Source organism: Nycticebus coucang, chromosome 9 (assembly GCF_027406575.1).
Source record: "Nycticebus coucang isolate mNycCou1 chromosome 9, mNycCou1.pri, whole genome shotgun sequence".
NCBI classification, from domain to species: domain Eukaryota; kingdom Metazoa; phylum Chordata; class Mammalia; order Primates; family Lorisidae; genus Nycticebus; species Nycticebus coucang.
This window is the reverse complement of record NC_069788.1, coordinates 52,559,657-52,577,773: the sequence shown is the minus strand read 5'-3', so window position 1 is coordinate 52,577,773 and position 18,117 is coordinate 52,559,657. Positions and strand designations below refer to the sequence as shown.

Genomic DNA, 18,117 nt, shown 5'->3' with positions numbered 1-18,117 from the left:
ACATGTAGTCATTCGATAGGCTACTGTATAGTGGAAAAAGATTTTTAATTAAACTTTTCAGAGATTATGGGCACTCGATATGAATGGACACTAATTCTTAGAGGCCTGAAATGTCACTGTGAGCCACCATAGTGAAGAATTCCTAAGGTCAGATGATCAATAATGTTTTGTGGCAAGTTTATGTTTTCTAATCAAAGATCTAGTGTGACTTGAGAATCTTTGTTTTCTTAGATACTCTCATGTTCCCCTCAAACCACTTTCAAAATATTTTTTCTAGTTTTAATTTTTAAAAATTTGTTTATGATATATCTGGATATACATATTTTTGAATTTTTCCTGCTTTGGGTTCCCTCAACTTCTTGAATCTAGTGGTTTATGTCTTCAAATTTGAAAAATTTTTAGCCATTTTTTTCCTCAAATCTCATGTAAAATTTCATAGGCACAATATATCAGAGTTCCTTGACCTGCTTTTATTCTACTGGTAACAAAAGCTCTAAGTGCCTGAGAGGAGAAGAATAGTTGATGTAGCTGCTAGCCACAGCAGTGTGTTCTAAATTCAGTATTTTCAGTTCTTTTCCCTACTTTCTACTTTTTTAGATATGTGACAATTTTAATCATGTTTTTGTTTCTTTTTTTAGTCATTTTTTTTTAAGATTATGGTTCAATTTACATTTTTCTCAACTAAAGTCTGACTTGCCAGAGAGAAGTACAGAAAAGCACTTATCTGGACAACTCAAATTTCAGACTATCCTTAGTCATTTTTGTGCCTCCACTTAAACATTTCATATCTACTCTCAATGCTCACTAATCTTTTCTTCATGACAAAATTTTAAGATGGCATTCTTCATTTCATTTCCATGTTCTTACATATTTTCACTTGAATCAAATATCAATGACCATTTCACGCAGGTCTTACTTTGTTTTGTTCTATTGTATGCTAGATGATAAGAAAATATTGTCAGAGAAAGCTGTGAAACTAAGATAACCAGCATACCAAGGCCCCACCCCTCTCCCTCCTTCCCTCTCTCTGCTTTTCCTTCTCCCCTCCATGACCTTAATTGTCATTAATTGTCCTCATATCAAAATTGAGTACATAGGATTCACGCTTCTCCATTCTTATGATGCTTTACTAAGAATAATGTCTTCCACTTCCATCCAGGTTAATACGAAGGATGTAAAGTCTCCATTTTTTTTTAATAGCTGAATGGTATTCCATGGTATACATATACCACAGCTTGTTAATCCATTCCTGAGTTGGTGGGCATTTAGGCTGTTTCCACATTTTGGTAATTGTAAATTGAGCTGCAGTGAACAGTCTAGTACAAGTGTCCTTATGATAAAAGGATTTTTTTCCTTCTGGGTAGATGACCAGTAATGGGATTGCAGGATCAAATGGGAGGTCTAGCTTGAGTGCTTTGAGGTTCTCCATACTTCCTTCCAGAAAGGTTGTACTAGTTTGCAGTCCCACCAGCAGTGTAAAAGTGTTCCCTTCTCTCCACATCCATGCCAGCATCTGCAGTTTTGAGATTTTGTGATGTGGGCCATTCTCACTGGGGTTAGATGGTATCTCAGGGTGGTTTTGATTTGCATTTCTCTAATATATAGGGATGATGAACATTTTTTCATGTTTGTTAGTCATTCGTCTGTCTTTTTGGAGAAGGTTCTATTCATGTCTCTTGCCCATTGATATATGGGATTGTTGGCTTTTTTCATGTGGATTAATCCACACCTTCTGGGGGCAAGACATGACTGCAAGAGGGACTTTACCTAACAAATGCAATCAGTGTAAACTGGCTTATTATACCCTCAATGAATCCCCAACAATAAAAAAAAAAAAAGAACTCAGTGCCAAGTTTGGAAGACAACTCTCAAGAGCCAGGTTACTCCTGATAATCTCTGTTGAGTTTTGGGAAAAAGTGTTTGGGTGGTGTTGAAAATGAGAAAACAACACTACAAAATGAAGGCCTCAGAAGTGGCCCCAGAAGCAAGTTTTTCTCTGACCTTCTTCTGCCTTCCCATCTTTGCCTCATTTTCCCTAAAGCTACCTATAGAAACCCTTTTCCCCAAAAGCAGCCTTCAAACCTAAAGCATTACTCTAACTTTTTCCCTACTCCCTACCTTTCTGTGGAAAATTTTGCAATAAAGAAATATGGGCCAGATGTGGTGGCTCATGCCTATAATCACGCTGGGAGGCCAAGGCAAGAGGATGGCTTGAGCTCAGGAAATGGAAGCCAGTTCAAGCAAAAGTGAGACTTTGTCTCTACTAAAAATAGAAGAATTAGGCTGGTCCCAGCTACTCAGGACGCTGAGGCAGGAGGATGGAGTCTGAGACTGCAGTGAGCTATGATGATGCTTCTGCACTTCAGTGACAGGAATAAGAAGACGCTATCTAAAAAAAGAAATATGAGGCTGGATGCACTGGCTCATGCCTATAATTGTAACACTCTGGGAGGCTGAGGTGGGTGGATTGCCTATGCTCAGGCCTTTGAGACCAGCCCTGAGCAAGAGTGAGACCCCGTCTCTAAAAATAGCCAGGTGTTGTGGCAGGTGCCTGTAGTCCCAACTACTTGGGAGGCTGAGGCAAGAGGATCGCTGGAGCCCAAGAGTTTGAGGTTGCTGTGAGCTATGATGCAATGGCACTCTACCCAGGGTGATAGAGTGAGATTCTGTCTCAAAAAAAAAGAAATACGACCTACCTACTTTGATTGCAAGTCATAAGACCCCCCATTCCAAAGAGGGTCCTCTCTGCCCAACACCCAGGAGGAAGGAATGCCTGCTCAGGGAGGCCACAAAGAATCTAAATCTAGATAGACGGGCCCTGCTGACTTTCCCCAGTCTAGTAGCATTGGTCATTCTGTTTTTGTCTGACCATACTTCTACAGGCTGTCTATATTTTGTTAAACCTAACCATAAAAACAGACAATTCCCCAGTATCTTTGGATCTTTATTCTGAAGGCTCCCATGACACATAAAACTATGATCAAATAAATTCGTATACCTTTTTTCTTATTAAAAAAAAAAAAAAGATAACCAGCATAGCCCTTATGTTTAAGCAAGCCACAATACTATCAGGAAGAGAAGTTCTTAAACAAATGACACTGTATCATCAACATCATAACATAAATAAGTTATTTAACAGTTGTGTGGACATGGTATAAACCAAAAAGAGAAGGCATTCACTGTTGTCAAGCAGAGGAGTTCAAAACCCAAATGTTTATGCTTGCAATAACACAGATATGGTAAAGACATTCTTAAACACGGGGTGGATGCTAGTTTGTATTATTTCGTAGATTTTCTGCTATAAGCATGTATAGTAAGCAAAACAGCATCAAGTATTTTTCACAATTTGAGGTACCTGGTTGCTAGAACTGTCTATTCTGCCAAAATACTTGTATTTAGTGATTCTAATTTAAGAAGTTAAGAACTGAATTATCAATTTAAGTTAGTGTAAAATCTACTTATTTTGCAATTCTTTGATGATAAAGAGACTGATAGCATTGTGGGGAGTATCAGTGCACTAATAAATGATGTCTAGAAATAAGCCACAAATTGTTTCAAATGTAATTCATTTATTCATTTAATAAAACATGCATTTACATGCTTCACAAATTAAAACATGAAAGATACAAAATGAAATTCTATGTACTACGGCTCCATCTACTTGGTTTCTCTTAAAACTTATCATTTCTTTTGTACTCCTCCAGGGATTCTTCATGTACATAACATCGAATTAAATATATTTCAATTTATTTTGAATATGATTTCTTTTGCGCTGCTTTTCTTTTATTGATTAAAATTACATATTGTTCTATATCAATACACTTTGTACTTGCTTGTTCTTTCCATAAATTCCATAATCTCCTTTGCATAAATGGATACTTATGGCTATTTTCAAATAGCTGAAAAATAGTTCCTTTTGCCAGATATTTAATATGCATTTATAAAATAACAAATGCTAAAATGTGTAATATTTTTTATATACCTGTATCTATACAATCAAGTCAACATTAGCATTAAAGCCTTTTCTTTAGGGTGGCAGATTGGAGAAAGAGAAATTGTCTGGGTTTCTCTAGCTTTCTATCATTTTTGTATCAGGGCTACAGGTTACCATAATTGTTGTATGCAAATATACACTTTATGCTTAAACTTCTCTTACCTGATTTTACTTTACATACAGCATAACAAAATTAAAAGTTATTTCAAACTTGTCTATTAAAGGGATCAATGAAAAACACATTTTCTCCAGTCTCACTGAGTGTGCCTGCATTTAGCCATGTGTCCATCCCTGTGAATCAGCACAAATGGGCTGACAATTTCATACCCAAGAGTCAGACATTCTTGAATATTTAGTATGATGAAATTATTCTCTACAAAGAGATTTAAATATAAAGAAATAATACAATCTTCCCAATAAAAGAAAGCAAAATAAAGCATCAGAGGAGGACACTTTGAGCAGCTCTTATCTCAGGGGGAGTTTTACAGAGGGATTTGGCATTCTGAATGTAGAAAACATGTTTGTGGTACTTATTGAGAAGAAATACCATATAGGCACTGGCCCAGCCCATGACCCTGGAACAGGGCATCATGCAGGGCCATGAGTGTGAGTAAAATCCATCTTATTTCTTGCTTCCCTGGTAGAAAAACAACAATAGTTGTCACTTTTCCTAATTTGTGATGCTGTTGATGCTGCTATTTGTGATGGAATAAATTTATGCTCATCAAGGCATTGAGTATCCAAAAGAAGAGAAAGAAAGGCAGAATATGCCATATGGACCTTGGTGTCAGCCTCCTCCATCCTAATGCTTTGGGACTAATGGTGATGGCCTGGACTATTGTGAAGAAACTGCAGATGGAAAGATGCCATCCTCTTAAGATAATCTAGGAAGTTTCTCAAACCCAAAGCTGCTATTGTCAATGGGATTCCTTTGGAAAAAATAATTAGGATATTTTTAAAAGCCAAATGGATGAGAATAAGGTGTAAATATTTCATCTCAGTGCCCCCAAAGAAAATGTACATATAATTTCTAATACCAGAAATGTTCCCCCACAGTGTCAAGTCCAGTTAGAAAAAGGAGTATTACTCCCTTGATAATATTCAAAATAATTTCTTACCTCATTGCCAGAAAACCTTTTTATTCAACAAAACCTTTGTATTCAATTCAAGCGTTTGAAGAAAGCGCTGGTAATGAGGACATGTATCTGCAAAGAAGAATTCATATCCTAGGCTTTGGTGTTAAATAGAGAACAGTAAACTAAGGGGCATGATACATGTGATGGAGATTTTTGACTAAAGAACTTCATTCCTTCCTATGTGGCTTTTTTTTTTTTTTTTTTAGACAGAGTCTCACTCTATTGCCCTGGGTAGAGTGCCTTGACTTCATAGCTCACAGCAACCTCAAACTCCTGGGTTAGAGTGATCCTCTTGCCTCAGCCTCCCAAGTAGCTGGGACTACAGGCATGCCACCACTATGCCAGACATTCTTGATATCCCTAGTTAGCAGTTATACAGCTGCTGCATAACTTTGGGAGAAACAGTGTTTCTTGTTAACTTTGTACCCAGTTTTACCTGTATCTGCTTTCTGCATTGGTTAATGTCAGGCCAGTTTTGATCTTCCATGAAGTTGATTTTCCTCCTTTCATAGCTAGAAAAGATTTTACTCTTTTGTAACTAATCTCTCCACTCTCATTTCTCACCTAGAAATTTATATCAAATTACTGGTAATTTTCCCAAACAAAAGAAATCAGGATTTTAATCTAATCCCTAGAATTTGTGTATGTTGTATATATTTGAAATGACTTTCTATAAACCTTCTTCCCCTCCCCTTCTTACCAATCACTTAAGGATATCTTAGATTTATCCTTGTCTTGGAGAGCTCAGGAAGCAAGAACTTCGTGAACTTTGGCTTGTTTGATACTTAAGGACTTTTTTTTTTCTTTGTCCAGTTCCTCTATTGGAGGAAGGCCACCCAAAAGAGGCTATTCACCCAAAGGCTAAAATAAAGTGGCACACTCTCCTAGCCTAGTCCTTGCATCACTGTCCATGGGCAGCTCATTGCCTCGCATCCCCGGGCCATGTCAGGTTAGATGTGTCCATCTCAGGGACATCAGTGGACACTCCTGTCTGCACTGCAAGTCTCTTGGGGGACACACAGGAACCCATACCCGCTGCCCTCTCCGCCTCTTGCTGACTGTAGGGCTCGATACTCAGCTCCTTCAGCCTTTTCTTGTGGTCTTTGGATCGGAAGTGGGTCTTCAGCTTGGCAGAATCGATGAAGTACCTCGTGCAGGCCAGACAGCGATGTAGGCAGCCCCTTGGCAGGTCAGGGTCGGGTTCAGCGTCCGGGTTGGGCAGGGACCGTGTGGGACCCTGAGGCCGCAGCTCGGGGTGAATCTCATCCAGGTCCGGCTTCCGTCGCTTCGCCTTCATCTGGCAGGCTAGGGAATGCGCTCGGTGCACTCCGGTCCGGCGGCAGCGACCCACGGCCGGTGACTGCCAGGCCAAGGGACCCGGAGTAGAGCTGGCAGTACACATGAGGGCGCTTCCGACTGCTCAACTACGTCACGAGACGCCGGGGGCGCGCAGCCCCGGCCCGACCGCCTCTGATGACGTCACTCGCATGGCCCCACACCCGGAGGACTTTGATAAAATTGTTCACCGCTTGTTAGGCTCCTTTTCCTTTGAAGAAAAGGAAAGAATTATGGGAAGAATTATGCCTGTCGAAAGGGGTTAAAGAAAGGATTACATAATCTGAAATTTTTATCATATAGTGAAATATACTATAGACCTTAGTAGCATGAACAACACCATAGTAGATATAAAATAAGAATTTGTTTAATATTTAATCTGGACATCTGGCATCTTTTAAAAATGACTTCCCTGAATACGTCTCATTGCCTTGATATCCTTAGCAAATACTTTCTTGTTGTTGTTGTTTTCTATTTCAATCTGGGATTTGCCATTTTTCTGGCCCTATTTTCATTTTCGCTGAATTCCAAAGCTCACAATCACATCCAAGATTAACTTCTGAGACATCTAATAGATCACTTTCTTTTCATTGTACTGAATGAGATGATGATGTCAGAAGAGTAGTGGGTGACTACTCTTCCAGATTGCTTTTGGAAATGTTATAGGAAAAGGTTCAAAAAGACAAACTTTGCTCTTACATAAATGCATAATGTCCCATCTGGATCTAGCAACCCAAAGCTTATGAAGGTAAATAAATGTACCCATATTAGTTTTCTGAACAAAAATGTGAGTAAGGCTCTCTGCTACATAAAACTATGGTAAAATTAATGTGGGCACAGACTAGAAAATACCTAGTAGCAATTCTCAGAAGAGTAGCCATAATTTCTAATTACAACTGCTGGTAATGGTGCTCCATCAAATTGGCAAATAATGGATGAAGTTAGTTTACACATATGGTATAACATTATGTGTCAGAATGGGTGGACTTGAAGGAATGCAGAAAGAAAACCTCCAAGTTAAAGAAAAAATGCACTTAGGGAATAAACAACCCATGGAAAAAAACAAAGGTGGCCCATATTGGAAACAAAGAAATGCACCAAAAAATGAGATGAAGAAATTTTATCAATTCTTTTTTTTTTTTTTTTTTTTGCAGTTTTTGGCCAGGGTTGGGTCTGAGCCCACCACCTCTGGAATATGGGGCTGGCATCCTACTCCTTTGGGCCGTAGGCACTGCCTGAAATTTTATCAAATTTAATAATGCTAACAGAATCATAATTCAGGTGAACATGGAGGCTTAAAAGAACTTTTTCTACAAAACTGAAGTTTTAATTTCTTTATGAAACTAAAGAGAGGACCTTGTGTAAACACCCATCACAAAAGCTATCTTATGGTAGCAGATCCTGAACACAAGGACAAAGATGCTCAAGCACTGCTGGGGTCACAGCTACTAGACCTGGTCTCCTTCATCTTTCTGGCCCTAGGTATATTCCTTTTAAAGATCAGAAGAAAAGTCAAGATTCTCTAGTTTATAGACTCTTTTGTAAATACCCTTGCTTGGTCAATGAGAAAAGTCAGATTTTTGCTTCTTAGAAATTTTATACACCATGGGAGTAAATAAAAGAATTGTCAGGTCTACTTACCTCAGGCAATATTTGTACCTTCTGTGTTTGGCTAGGGTAAACTATCACCAAGACTTGAATTTTCAATGTTGTTGCTCTGTCAGGGAGAAAGAAACCCACTGCAGAACCTTAGTCCCTAAAGTACGCCATTCCCTCTCCCTCCACAATTACATTTGTTTGACTCAGAAGTTACCTCAGTCTTAATTAGGGTTTAATTATTTTAATAGAAAGATATGCAGTGAGAAAGTGAACAACTACCATTTCTGTAACTGGTTACTGGTCCTCTCTTCTTCTTCTCAAGGTTCTAGATGTCTGAATCAAAGTGGGGACCAGGGCGGCGCCTGTGGCTCAGTTGGTAAGGCGCTGGCCCCATATACCGAGGGTGGCAGGTTCAAACCCGGCCCCGGCCAAACTGCAACCAAAAAATAGCCGGGCGTTGTGGCAGGCGCCTGTAGTCCCAGCTACTTGGGAGCCTGAGGCAGGCGAATCGCCTAGGCCCAGGAGTTGGAGGTTGCTGTGAGCTGTGTGAGGCCACGGCACTCTACCGAGGGCCATAAAGTGAGACTCTGTCTCTATAAAAAAAAAAAAAAAAAAAAAAAAAATGTTAAAAATTGGGCGGCGCCTGTGGCTCAGCGGGTAGGGCGCCGGTCCCATATGCCGGAGGTGGCGGGTTCAAACCCAGCCACGGCCAAATTAAAAAAAAAAAAAAAAAAAAACTTTATAAAAAGCCTTCCGCCTGCCGGCCGCCCTGTCCCGCCTGAGAGAGTTGAGATCTTGTCTTTACATCTGTGCCGGAGCAGAGGGTGCGCACCTCGGCTGAACCTTCACAGCTCTCTATACTTACTCACGAGCAGCAGAAATGTACATGTCTCAGGAATCAGTGTCATTTGAGGACGTGACTGTGGAATTTACCCAGGAGGAGTGGCAGCACTTGGGCCCTGTGCAGAGGACACTGTACAGAGATGTGATGCTGGAGAATTACAGCCACCTTGTTTCACTGGGGTATTGCATTAGCAAACCCAAAGTGATCTTCAAGTTGGAGCAAGGAGAAGAGCCCTGGTCCTTAGAGGACGAATTCCTCAGCCACAGGTATCCAGGATATTATGAAGTTGATGACCACATGAAAAAGATCGAGGAAAAACAAGGGAAGCCTCTGTGGCAAGTAATATTCATTGATGATGAAATATTGAATAAAGAAGGACAGAAAGTTTTAGAAAACACATTTAATCCAGGCATAGCTCCAGAGTTTTCAGGACGAATACCCTGTAAATGTGACTCATGTAAAATGAATTTTCCAATTGTTTCTGAATTAATTTTATGTGAAGGGAACTGTCCAAGAAAGAAGGCTCATTACTTGAATGTGTGTGAAAGATTGCAGCTTGATATTGACTGTGAGAAAACTCATACTGGACATAAATCTTATGAATATAATAAAAACGTGAAAACTCAAAAAAAAAAAAAAAACAAAGTGGGGACCAGCTTCTGAAACACTTCCCTTTCATATGAATGATGACTAGCATGAGAGACTTTGCTTGCTGCAAGTATTCCAGTCCTGGATCACCTTGCTCTTGATATGCATATTGGTGGTTAAAAGTCTTTGCCATAAGTGGTTGTTTTATTTCTTGTCTATTATAACACAAATCAAACTCAAAAGCAAAAGAACCTCCACCCTTTTTTTATTTTTATTCTTTATTGTTGGGGATTCATTGAGGATACTAAGAACCAGGTCACACTGATTGCATTTGTTAGGTAATTTCCTCTTATAATTGTGTTCCACCCTCAAAAAGTGTGTCATACACCAAAACTCACCCACCCCCTCCCTATTTTCCTCTCTCCACTCCCCTATCCCCCCAACCATGTACTAGGTTATCAATTGTCCTCATATCAGAATTGAGTACATTGGATTGTTGCTGCTCCATTCTTGTGATACTTTACTAGGAAGAATGTATTTCAACTCCATTCAAATTAACACAAAAGATGTAAAATCTCTATTTTTTTTTAGTTGCTGAATAGTATTCCATGGTATACATATAGTACAGCTTGTTAATCCATTCCTGGGTTGCTGGGCATTTAGGGTGCTTCCACAATTTGGCGATTGTAAATTGAGCTGTGATAAACACTTTAGAGTAAACGTTCTTATAATAAAATGGGTTTTTTTTTCTTCTGGGTAGATGCGCAGTAATGAATTTGCAGGAACAAATGGGAAGTGTAATTTGAGATCTTTGAGGATTCTCCATACTTCCTTCCAAAAGGGTTGTATTAGTTTGAAGTCCCACCAGCAGAGTAAAAGTGTTCCCTTCTCTCCACATCCACCCAGGCATCTGCAGCTTTGAGACTTTGTGATGTGGGCTGTTCTCACTGGGGTTAGGTGATATTCAGGGTCATTTTGATTTGCATTTCTCTCCAAAATAGATCACATCCTAGGATACAAATCAAACCTCAGCAAAATTAAAGGAATAGAAATTATACCTTGCCTCTTTTTGGACCACAAGGTTATAAAGATAAAACTCAACTTCAACAAAAACGTTCATCCCCACAGAAAGGTATGGAAATTAAGCAAACTTATGCTGAATGATAACTGGCTTCAGGAAGAGATGAAAGAGGAAATTGTTTAATTTCTCAAACATAACAACAATGAAGACTAACATTACCAAAACCTGTGTGATACAGCAAAAGCAGTCCTAAGAGGACAATTTATTGCATTAGATGCCTACATTTGAAAAACAGAAAGAGAGTATATCAACAAACTCACAAACCATCTTATGGAATTGGCCCCATCCCCTTTTTGATAAACCAATCCTGCCTTATAATGACATTTGTATGATTATCTACATCCAAGAATTATCCTTCTATCTATTACTCATTTTGCTACCAGCAAGGACCTGTTTCTTCCCCAGAGCAAATGGAAAGGAGAATAGAGGTTAGAATAGAATCATTTTTCAAGCAGTGAGAACTGCACTTGACGTGGTCTGGGAGGCAGGTTTTTGATCACTGGTCTTCCCTTCATTTTCTGTGTGATGGTGTCTTCCTTATGTACAGGAGCATTTTGTACATAACAAATACTAAAAAACACTTGTGCAATGAAGAAGTGAATAGCCTTTGATATAAGTACTATTTTCCAATCCAAATGGAAAAATTAAGGAAACTCATTTCCCCTGGAGCAAAAGGGGGGATTTCTTTTTCTTTTACAGCATTTTATTTTAAAAACTTATACTTTTTAATGTTTTTTTCTCTGCCTCTTTGAGATGTATGTAAATCTTTTCAAAAGCTAAACAATGCTCTTGTCAGTTTTATAACCCAGGAATGTTTACCCCAAGGCCCTAGAGTAGAGCCATCCTTTGAAATGCTATCATCAAAGAAGGTAGTGCTCTTATTTTTTTTTTTTTAGCTTCTTTATTTCTTTTATTTCTTTTTTTTTCTTGTTAAATCATAGCTGTGTACATTAGTGAAATCGCCTGTACCCATTCTAAGATGCACCATAGATGTGGCCCCACCCATTATCCTCCCTCCACCTCCCTCCCCATAGTCTTGTGCTATAGTTGGGTTATAGTCTTCATGTGAAAGCTATAATTTAGCTTCATAGTAGGGCTGAGTACATTGGATACTTTTTCTTCCATTCCTGAGATACTTTGCTAAGAAGAATATGTTCCAGCTCCATCCATGTAAACATGAAAGAGGTAAAGTCTCCATCTTTCTTTAAGGCTGCATAGTATTCCATGGTATACATGTACCACAATTTGCTAGTCCATTCATGGGTCGGTGGGCACTTGCGCTTCTTCCATGACTTAGCAATTATGAATTGGGCTGCAATAAACATTCTGGTACAGATGTCTTTGTTATATTGTGATTTTTGGTCTTCTGGGTATAAACCTAGTAAAGGAATTATAGGATTGAATGGCAGCTCTATTTTTAGGTCTCTAAGTATTCTCCAAACATCCTTCCAGAAGGAACGTGTTAGTGGGCATTCCCACCAGCAGTGTAGAAGTGTGCCCTTTCCTCCACATCCACGCCAACATTTCTGGTTTTGGGATTTTGTTATGTGGGCTACTCTTACTGGGGTTAGGTGATATCTCAGAGTAGTTTTGATTTGCATTTCTCTGATGATTAAGGATGATGAGCTTTTTTTCATGTGTTTGTAGATTTTGCGTCGGTCTTCTTTAGAGAAGTTTCTCTTTAAGTCCCTTGCCCACCCTGAAATGGGGTCATGTGTTCTTTTCTTGCTAATAAATTTGAGTTCTCTGTGGATTCTGGTTATTAGACCTTTATCAGAGGTATAACCTGCAAATTCTACGAAGCAAACATCACCTTGATCCCCAAACCAGGGAAAGACCCAACAAGAAAAGGTAGTGCTCTTATATCCCAGTTTATGTGAGAAAAAAGGTGTCTAACATGTCTGGGCACCTTGCTCCAAGTTGTACAAGTATTCTCTGTCATTAAGATATGAGAAGTTGAATTTTTCTTTAGGTAAATTCAATTAATTAACAGAGAATTATCCAAATCACCAAATGAATTTAGGATGAATTGTGTTCAACAAATTGTATAGTCCAGTCCTCTTGAGTAAAGGTGAATTATAGTTTACATATAAACAGATTACTGATGTTTAATATAGGTACAGATTAAGATATAGATATAAATACAATTTGTGAATGTGTATGTAAGGGTGTCTATCTGTTTAACTATAAAGATTTTGATCTGTTCTTACCAATCTCTTTAACTGATTGTCTATGATGTGCATCACATTTTAGTTTAATGTTTTTCCTTTTTTATTATTTGGGATTCATAGAGGATACACAGACTTAGGTTACACTGATTGCATTTGTTAGAAAAAGTCCCTCTTATAATTGTGTCCCACCCCCAAGAGGTGTGGCATACACCAAAACCCCCTATCCTCCTCCCTTTTCCCCTCTACCCACTTGGTCATTCCCTTAATCCCCACCTTGTATCAGCTCATCTGCTGCCTTCATATTAGAATAGAGAATATTGGAATCTTGCTTTCCCATTCTTATGATGCTTTAGTAAGAAGAATGTGTTCCAACTCAATGAAAAATATGTAAAGCCTCCATCTTTTTTTTAGTAGGTGAAGGATATTCCGTGGTATACATATACCACAGCTTGTTAATCCATTCCTGGGTTGGTGGGCATTTAGGGTGTTGACACATATTGATGATTTTTAAATTGAGCTATGATAAACAATCTAGTGCCATTGTCCTTAGGATAAAATGATTTTGCTTTCTTCTGGGCAGATGGCCAGTAATGAGATTGCAGGAACAAATGGGAAGTGTAATTTGAGCTCTTTGAGGATTCTCCATACGTCCTTCCAAAACAGGTTGTATTAGTTTGCAGTCCCACCAGCAGAGTAAAAATGTTCCCTTCTCTCCACATCCACACCAGCATCTGCAGCTTTGAGACTTTGTGATGTGGACCGTTCTCACTGGGGATAGGTGATAGCTCAGGGTCGTTTGATTTGCATTTCTCTGATAATTAGGGATAATGAGCATTTTTTCATATGTTTGTGAGCCATTTATCTATCTTCTTTAGAGAAAGTTCTATTAATCTCTCTTGCCCAGTGGTAGATGGAATTGTTTACTCTTTTTTATTGATTATTTTTAGTTCTCTATAGATTCTAGTTATCAACCCTTTCTCAGATTGATATCCTGCAAATATCTTTTCCCGTTCTGAAAGTGGTCTTTTTGCATTATTTGTTGTGTCCTTAGCTGTGCAGAAGCTTTTCTTTTCTTTCTTTCTTCTTTTTTTTTTTTTTCAGTTTTGGCTGGGGCTGGGCTTGAACCCACCACCCCCAGTATATGGGGCCAGTGCCCTACTCCTTGAGCCACAGACACTGCCCAGCAGAAGCTTTTCAGCTTTATTAAGTTCCATTCGAAATTTTTGATGTTGTTGCAAAGGCTGATGATGTCTTTGTCATAAAATCCTTCCCCAGTCTAACATCATCAAGAGTTTTCTCCACATTTTCTTCTAAGATTTTTATTGTTCCTTGTCTTAAATTTAAATCTTTTAACCACCTTGAGTCAATTTTTGTAAGTGATGAAAGATGTGTGTTGAGTTTCAATCTTTTACATGTGTTCATCCACTTTTCCAAGCACCATTTGTTGAATAGCGATTCTTTTCCCCACTGTATGCTTTTTTGGTTTTTCAAAGATCAGATGGCAAGTAGAGACTGATTTCATCTCTTGGTTTTCTATTCTTTTCCATATATCTATGTATCTATTTTTGTACCAATTCCATGTTGCTTTGATCATTGTGGATTTGTAATATAGCCTGAAGTCTGGTAGAGTGGTGCCTCTGACTTTGTTTTTATTACTAAGAATAGCCTTGGCTATAGGGTTGTTTGGTTTTTTTTTTTTTTCTGGCTCCATACAAAACAAAGCACTATTTTTTCCATTTCTTCAAAATATGATGTTGGTATTTTAATGGGGATTGCATTGAATCTGTAGATGGATTTAGGTATAGTAGACATTTTGATAATGTTGATTCTTCCCAGCCAAGAGCATGGTATGATCTTCCTTTTGTTAGTGTCTTCTGCTATTTCTTTTCTTAGGGTTTCATAATTCTCATTGTAAAGATCCTTAACCTCTTTTGTTAGGTATATTCCTAAGTGTTTCATTTTCTTTGAAGCTACTATGAAGGGAATTGTGTCTTTGATTTGCATTTTAATTTGGCTGTTATTGGCATATACAAAGGCTACTGATTTGTGGACATTGATTTTATACCCTGAGATGTTACTGTATTTTTCTGATCACTTCCAGGAGTTTTGTGGTTGAGCCGCTAGGGGTTTCTAAGTATAAGATCATATGATCAACAAAGAGCAGGAGTTTGACCTCCTAGCCCCCACTCTGGATCCCCTTTTTATCCTTCTTTTGCCTAATTGCATTGGTTATAACTTCCACCACAATGTTGAATAATAGCGGCAATAGTGGACATCCTTGTCTGGTTCCAGTTCTAAGTGGAAAAGCTTTCAGTTTTATTCCATTTGGTACAATGTTAGCTGTTGGTTTGTCATAGATAGCTTCAATTGGCTTAAGAAATATGCCACCTATGCCTATTTTCTTTAGCGTTCTTTTTAGGAAAAAATGCTGAATTTTTTTTCAAATGCTTTTTCTGCATCTATTGAGAGGATCATATGATCTTAATTTTGCTTTTATTGATATGGTGACTTTTCCAAACTGTGTCCCTTGACTGTGCAGTGGCTTCTCCGGGTAAGTGTGTGTTGCTCAGCTCTTCCCAGGAATTTCTGCCCTGCTTACCAGGTGTCCAGAACTGGCCTCACACTAGCAGAGCCAAGCCTACAAGGCAGCCGTTCCACAATGGCTGCACCTAGCCTGCGGCTGATCAATGAAAGCTCTGCTCAGCCAGGTGGCTCAGTCCCGGCCCTGGGTGCTGCTCAAAATCACTCACTCACTCGCCCAAGCTCTCCCAAGGTAACTCAAACAAGAGCCCAGGTCAAGAAAAAAAAAAAAAAAAAGCAAAACCCCACAGGACTGGCCTCCTCTGTCTGCAAACTGTCACTGCCACAACTGCCACATGGCAGCCTCTGTCTGCAAGTAAGTACTTGTTGTTTCTTCACTGCTTCTGTCCTCCTCTTGGGGTCCTGAACTCTCCCACTGCCTCCTTATGTCCCCCAAACCCCATAAGTTTAGAATTATTTTTTTTATTTCTGTGAAAAATGTCATTGAAGATTCAATATAGATTGCATTGAATCTGTAGGTTGTTTTGGGTAGTGTGGACAGTTAAAGAATATAACTTCTTCCAATGCATGAACATGATGATAGTTTTCCATTTATCCATTTATTTGTTCTCTTCAATTATTCTCACCAATGTTTAATAGTTTTCAGAATGCAAAAATATCTAAACATTTTTCATGCCTATTGTGAATGGGGTTGTTTTCTGAATTTCTTTTCGAGTGGGCTTCTTATTATTGTCCTGTAACTTACTTGACTTCATTACTTCTGACAGTGTTTTGAAGGAGTGTTTAGTGTTAACAGTGTTTTGAAGGAGTGTTTAGTGTTTTCTATAATATCATATCTTCTGTAAACTGAAACAATTTAACTACTTTTCCAACATGGATGCCTTTTATTTTTTTCTCTTCTTAAAAGGATTTTACTGTGTTAATAGATGTAACAAGAGTGGTCATTCTTGTACTGTTCCTGATCTTAAAGGAAAAGCTTTCAACATTTCTCCTTTGAGTTTGGTGTTATCTATGAGCCTGCCATATACATTTTTTGTTGAGGTAATTATTCCTTACAAATTCGTTGAAAGCAATCAGCATAAAAGCATGTTGAATTTTGTTGAAAGCCTTTACTTCATCTGTTGAGACGATCATGTAATTATTGTCCTTCCTTCTGTCAATGTGGTGTATCACATTTATTGATTTGTCTATGTTGAACTATCCTTGCACCACAGGGATGAATCATACTTGATCATGGTGAATGATACTTTCAGTATACTGTTGCATTCTGTTTGCTAGCATTTTGCTGAGGATTTTTACATCTGTGTTCACCAGGAGTATTAGCCAGTAATTTTCTTTCCTGGTAATGACTTTATCTAATTTTGTTATCATGGTCATGCTTGTAATGAAATGGATTTGCAAATGTTCCCTCCTCTTCAATTGTTTTGGGACAGGTTGAGAAGGATTGCTGTTAGTTCTTGTTTGTTTGTTTGTTTTAATGTTTGGTAGAATTCAGCATTGAAACCAGCAGGTCCTCAGCTTTTTTTGAGAAAAGATGTTTTTATTATTGACAATCTCTTTGTTATCATGAGTCTGTTTAGATTTTCCATTTCTGCATGATTTAGTGTTGGTAGGATGTATGTGTCTAGGAATTTACTTATTTTTTCTCGATTATCCAATTTTTTGGTATTCCATTATTCATCATAACCTCTTAAGATCCTTTGTATTTCTGGGTGGTGCCTGTGGCTCAAGGAGTAGGGCGCCGGTCCCATATGCCAGAGGTGGTGGGTTCAAACCTAGCCCTGGGCCAAAATCCAAAAAAAAAGATATAAAGATCCTTTGTATTTCTGTGGTATCAGTTGTAATAACTCCTTTTTCATATCTGATTTTATTTATTTGACCCTTGTCTTTTATTTTAGTCAGCATAGCTAAAGATTTGTCAATTTTGTTTATTTTCATTTAAAAAATCATCTCTTAGTTTTGTTGATACTTTCTGTGGTTTTTCTAGCATGCTTTTAAAAATGTCTTTTCTGATCTTCACTATTTCCTTCCTCCTGGTAAGTAAGAGCTTAATTTATTCTTTTTTTCTATTTTCTGGAGGTATAACATTAGTTGTTTATTTGGGCTCTCTTTTTTTTAATAGACATTCATTTCTAAGTTCTTGGTTTTGATTGGAGAATTTAATCCATTTATGTTCAACATAATTATTGATAGATATGGGCTTATTACTACCATTTTTTCATTGTTTCATTGTTGTTTTGTAGCTTTTTTGTTTCTTTCTCCCATGCTGTCCTCCTTTGTGATTAGATTTCTTACTTTCTGTCTTTTCTGTTTCTACACCAGTTTTTTGCCTGGTGGCTACGTGAAGTTTGCCTAAAATTCCTTATATTTATAACAGGAACAAGCTGATAGCGATTTAATTCTGATCACTTAAAATAACTCTTACTTTTACTCTCCCTGCTCCCTACATTTTAATTTTTGATAACATGCTTTACAACTTTTCATATTATACTTCTCTTGACATGTTATCATAGCTATTATTATTTTTAGTAGTGTTATTTTTTTAAACCTTATACTAAAGATATAAATGATTCATTCACCTCTATTTATCTGTGGAAGAGAAGCTCTTAAATAAAGTACCCTGCAACATAAGAATTTAAATAAGATATTTAAAAGCTTTGTGGACATGATACAAACCAAAAAGAAGTAGGCACTCACCAGTGTCAAGCAAAAGAATTCAAAACCAAAATGTTTAATGTGTAACAACAGAGATATGGTAGAGACAGTCTTAAGAATGGGATGTAAGCTTGTATATACCAATTTTTAAATATTCTGCTATAAGCATGTGT

General features: G+C 38.0%; 2 protein-coding genes across 2 annotated transcripts; one reads left to right on the top strand and one right to left on the bottom strand.

Annotated features, from left to right (window-relative positions):
* Window positions 1–6,049: 6,049 nt before the first annotated feature.
* LOC128594723 (zinc finger protein 593-like) lies at window positions 6,050–6,442 on the bottom strand. Its single transcript, XM_053603624.1, has one exon. It carries the CDS (start codon window positions 6,425–6,427, stop codon window positions 6,050–6,052), a length of 378 nt encoding a protein of 125 aa, XP_053459599.1. The 5' UTR covers window positions 6,428–6,442.
* A 2,377-nt stretch (window positions 6,443–8,819) lies between these two features.
* Window positions 8,820–17,702, top strand: LOC128594722 (zinc finger protein 658-like). The gene is made up of 3 exons (XM_053603623.1): window positions 8,820–9,523; window positions 15,351–15,521; window positions 17,667–17,702. The coding sequence occupies exons 1-3, from the start codon at window positions 8,945–8,947 to the stop codon at window positions 17,700–17,702; spliced, it is 786 nt and encodes a 261-aa protein (XP_053459598.1). The 5' UTR covers window positions 8,820–8,944.
* Window positions 17,703–18,117: the final 415 nt, after the last annotated feature.

Bases quoted from the DNA above. Each gene is read 5' to 3' on its own strand.
- LOC128594723 (XM_053603624.1), bottom strand. From the start codon at position 6,427: ATGAAGGCGAAGCGACGGAAGCCGGACCTGGATGAGATTCACCCCGAG.
- LOC128594722 (XM_053603623.1), top strand. From the start codon at position 8,945: ATGTACATGTCTCAGGAATCAGTGTCATTTGAGGACGTGACTGTGGAA. The intron at 9,524-15,350 runs GTGAAAACTCAA...CCTGCTTACCAG, and splicing joins CTTATGAATATAATAAAAAC to GTGTCCAGAACTGGCCTCAC. The intron at 15,522-17,666 runs GTAACTCAAACA...TATTTATAACAG, and splicing joins CTCGCCCAAGCTCTCCCAAG to GAACAAGCTGATAGCGATTT.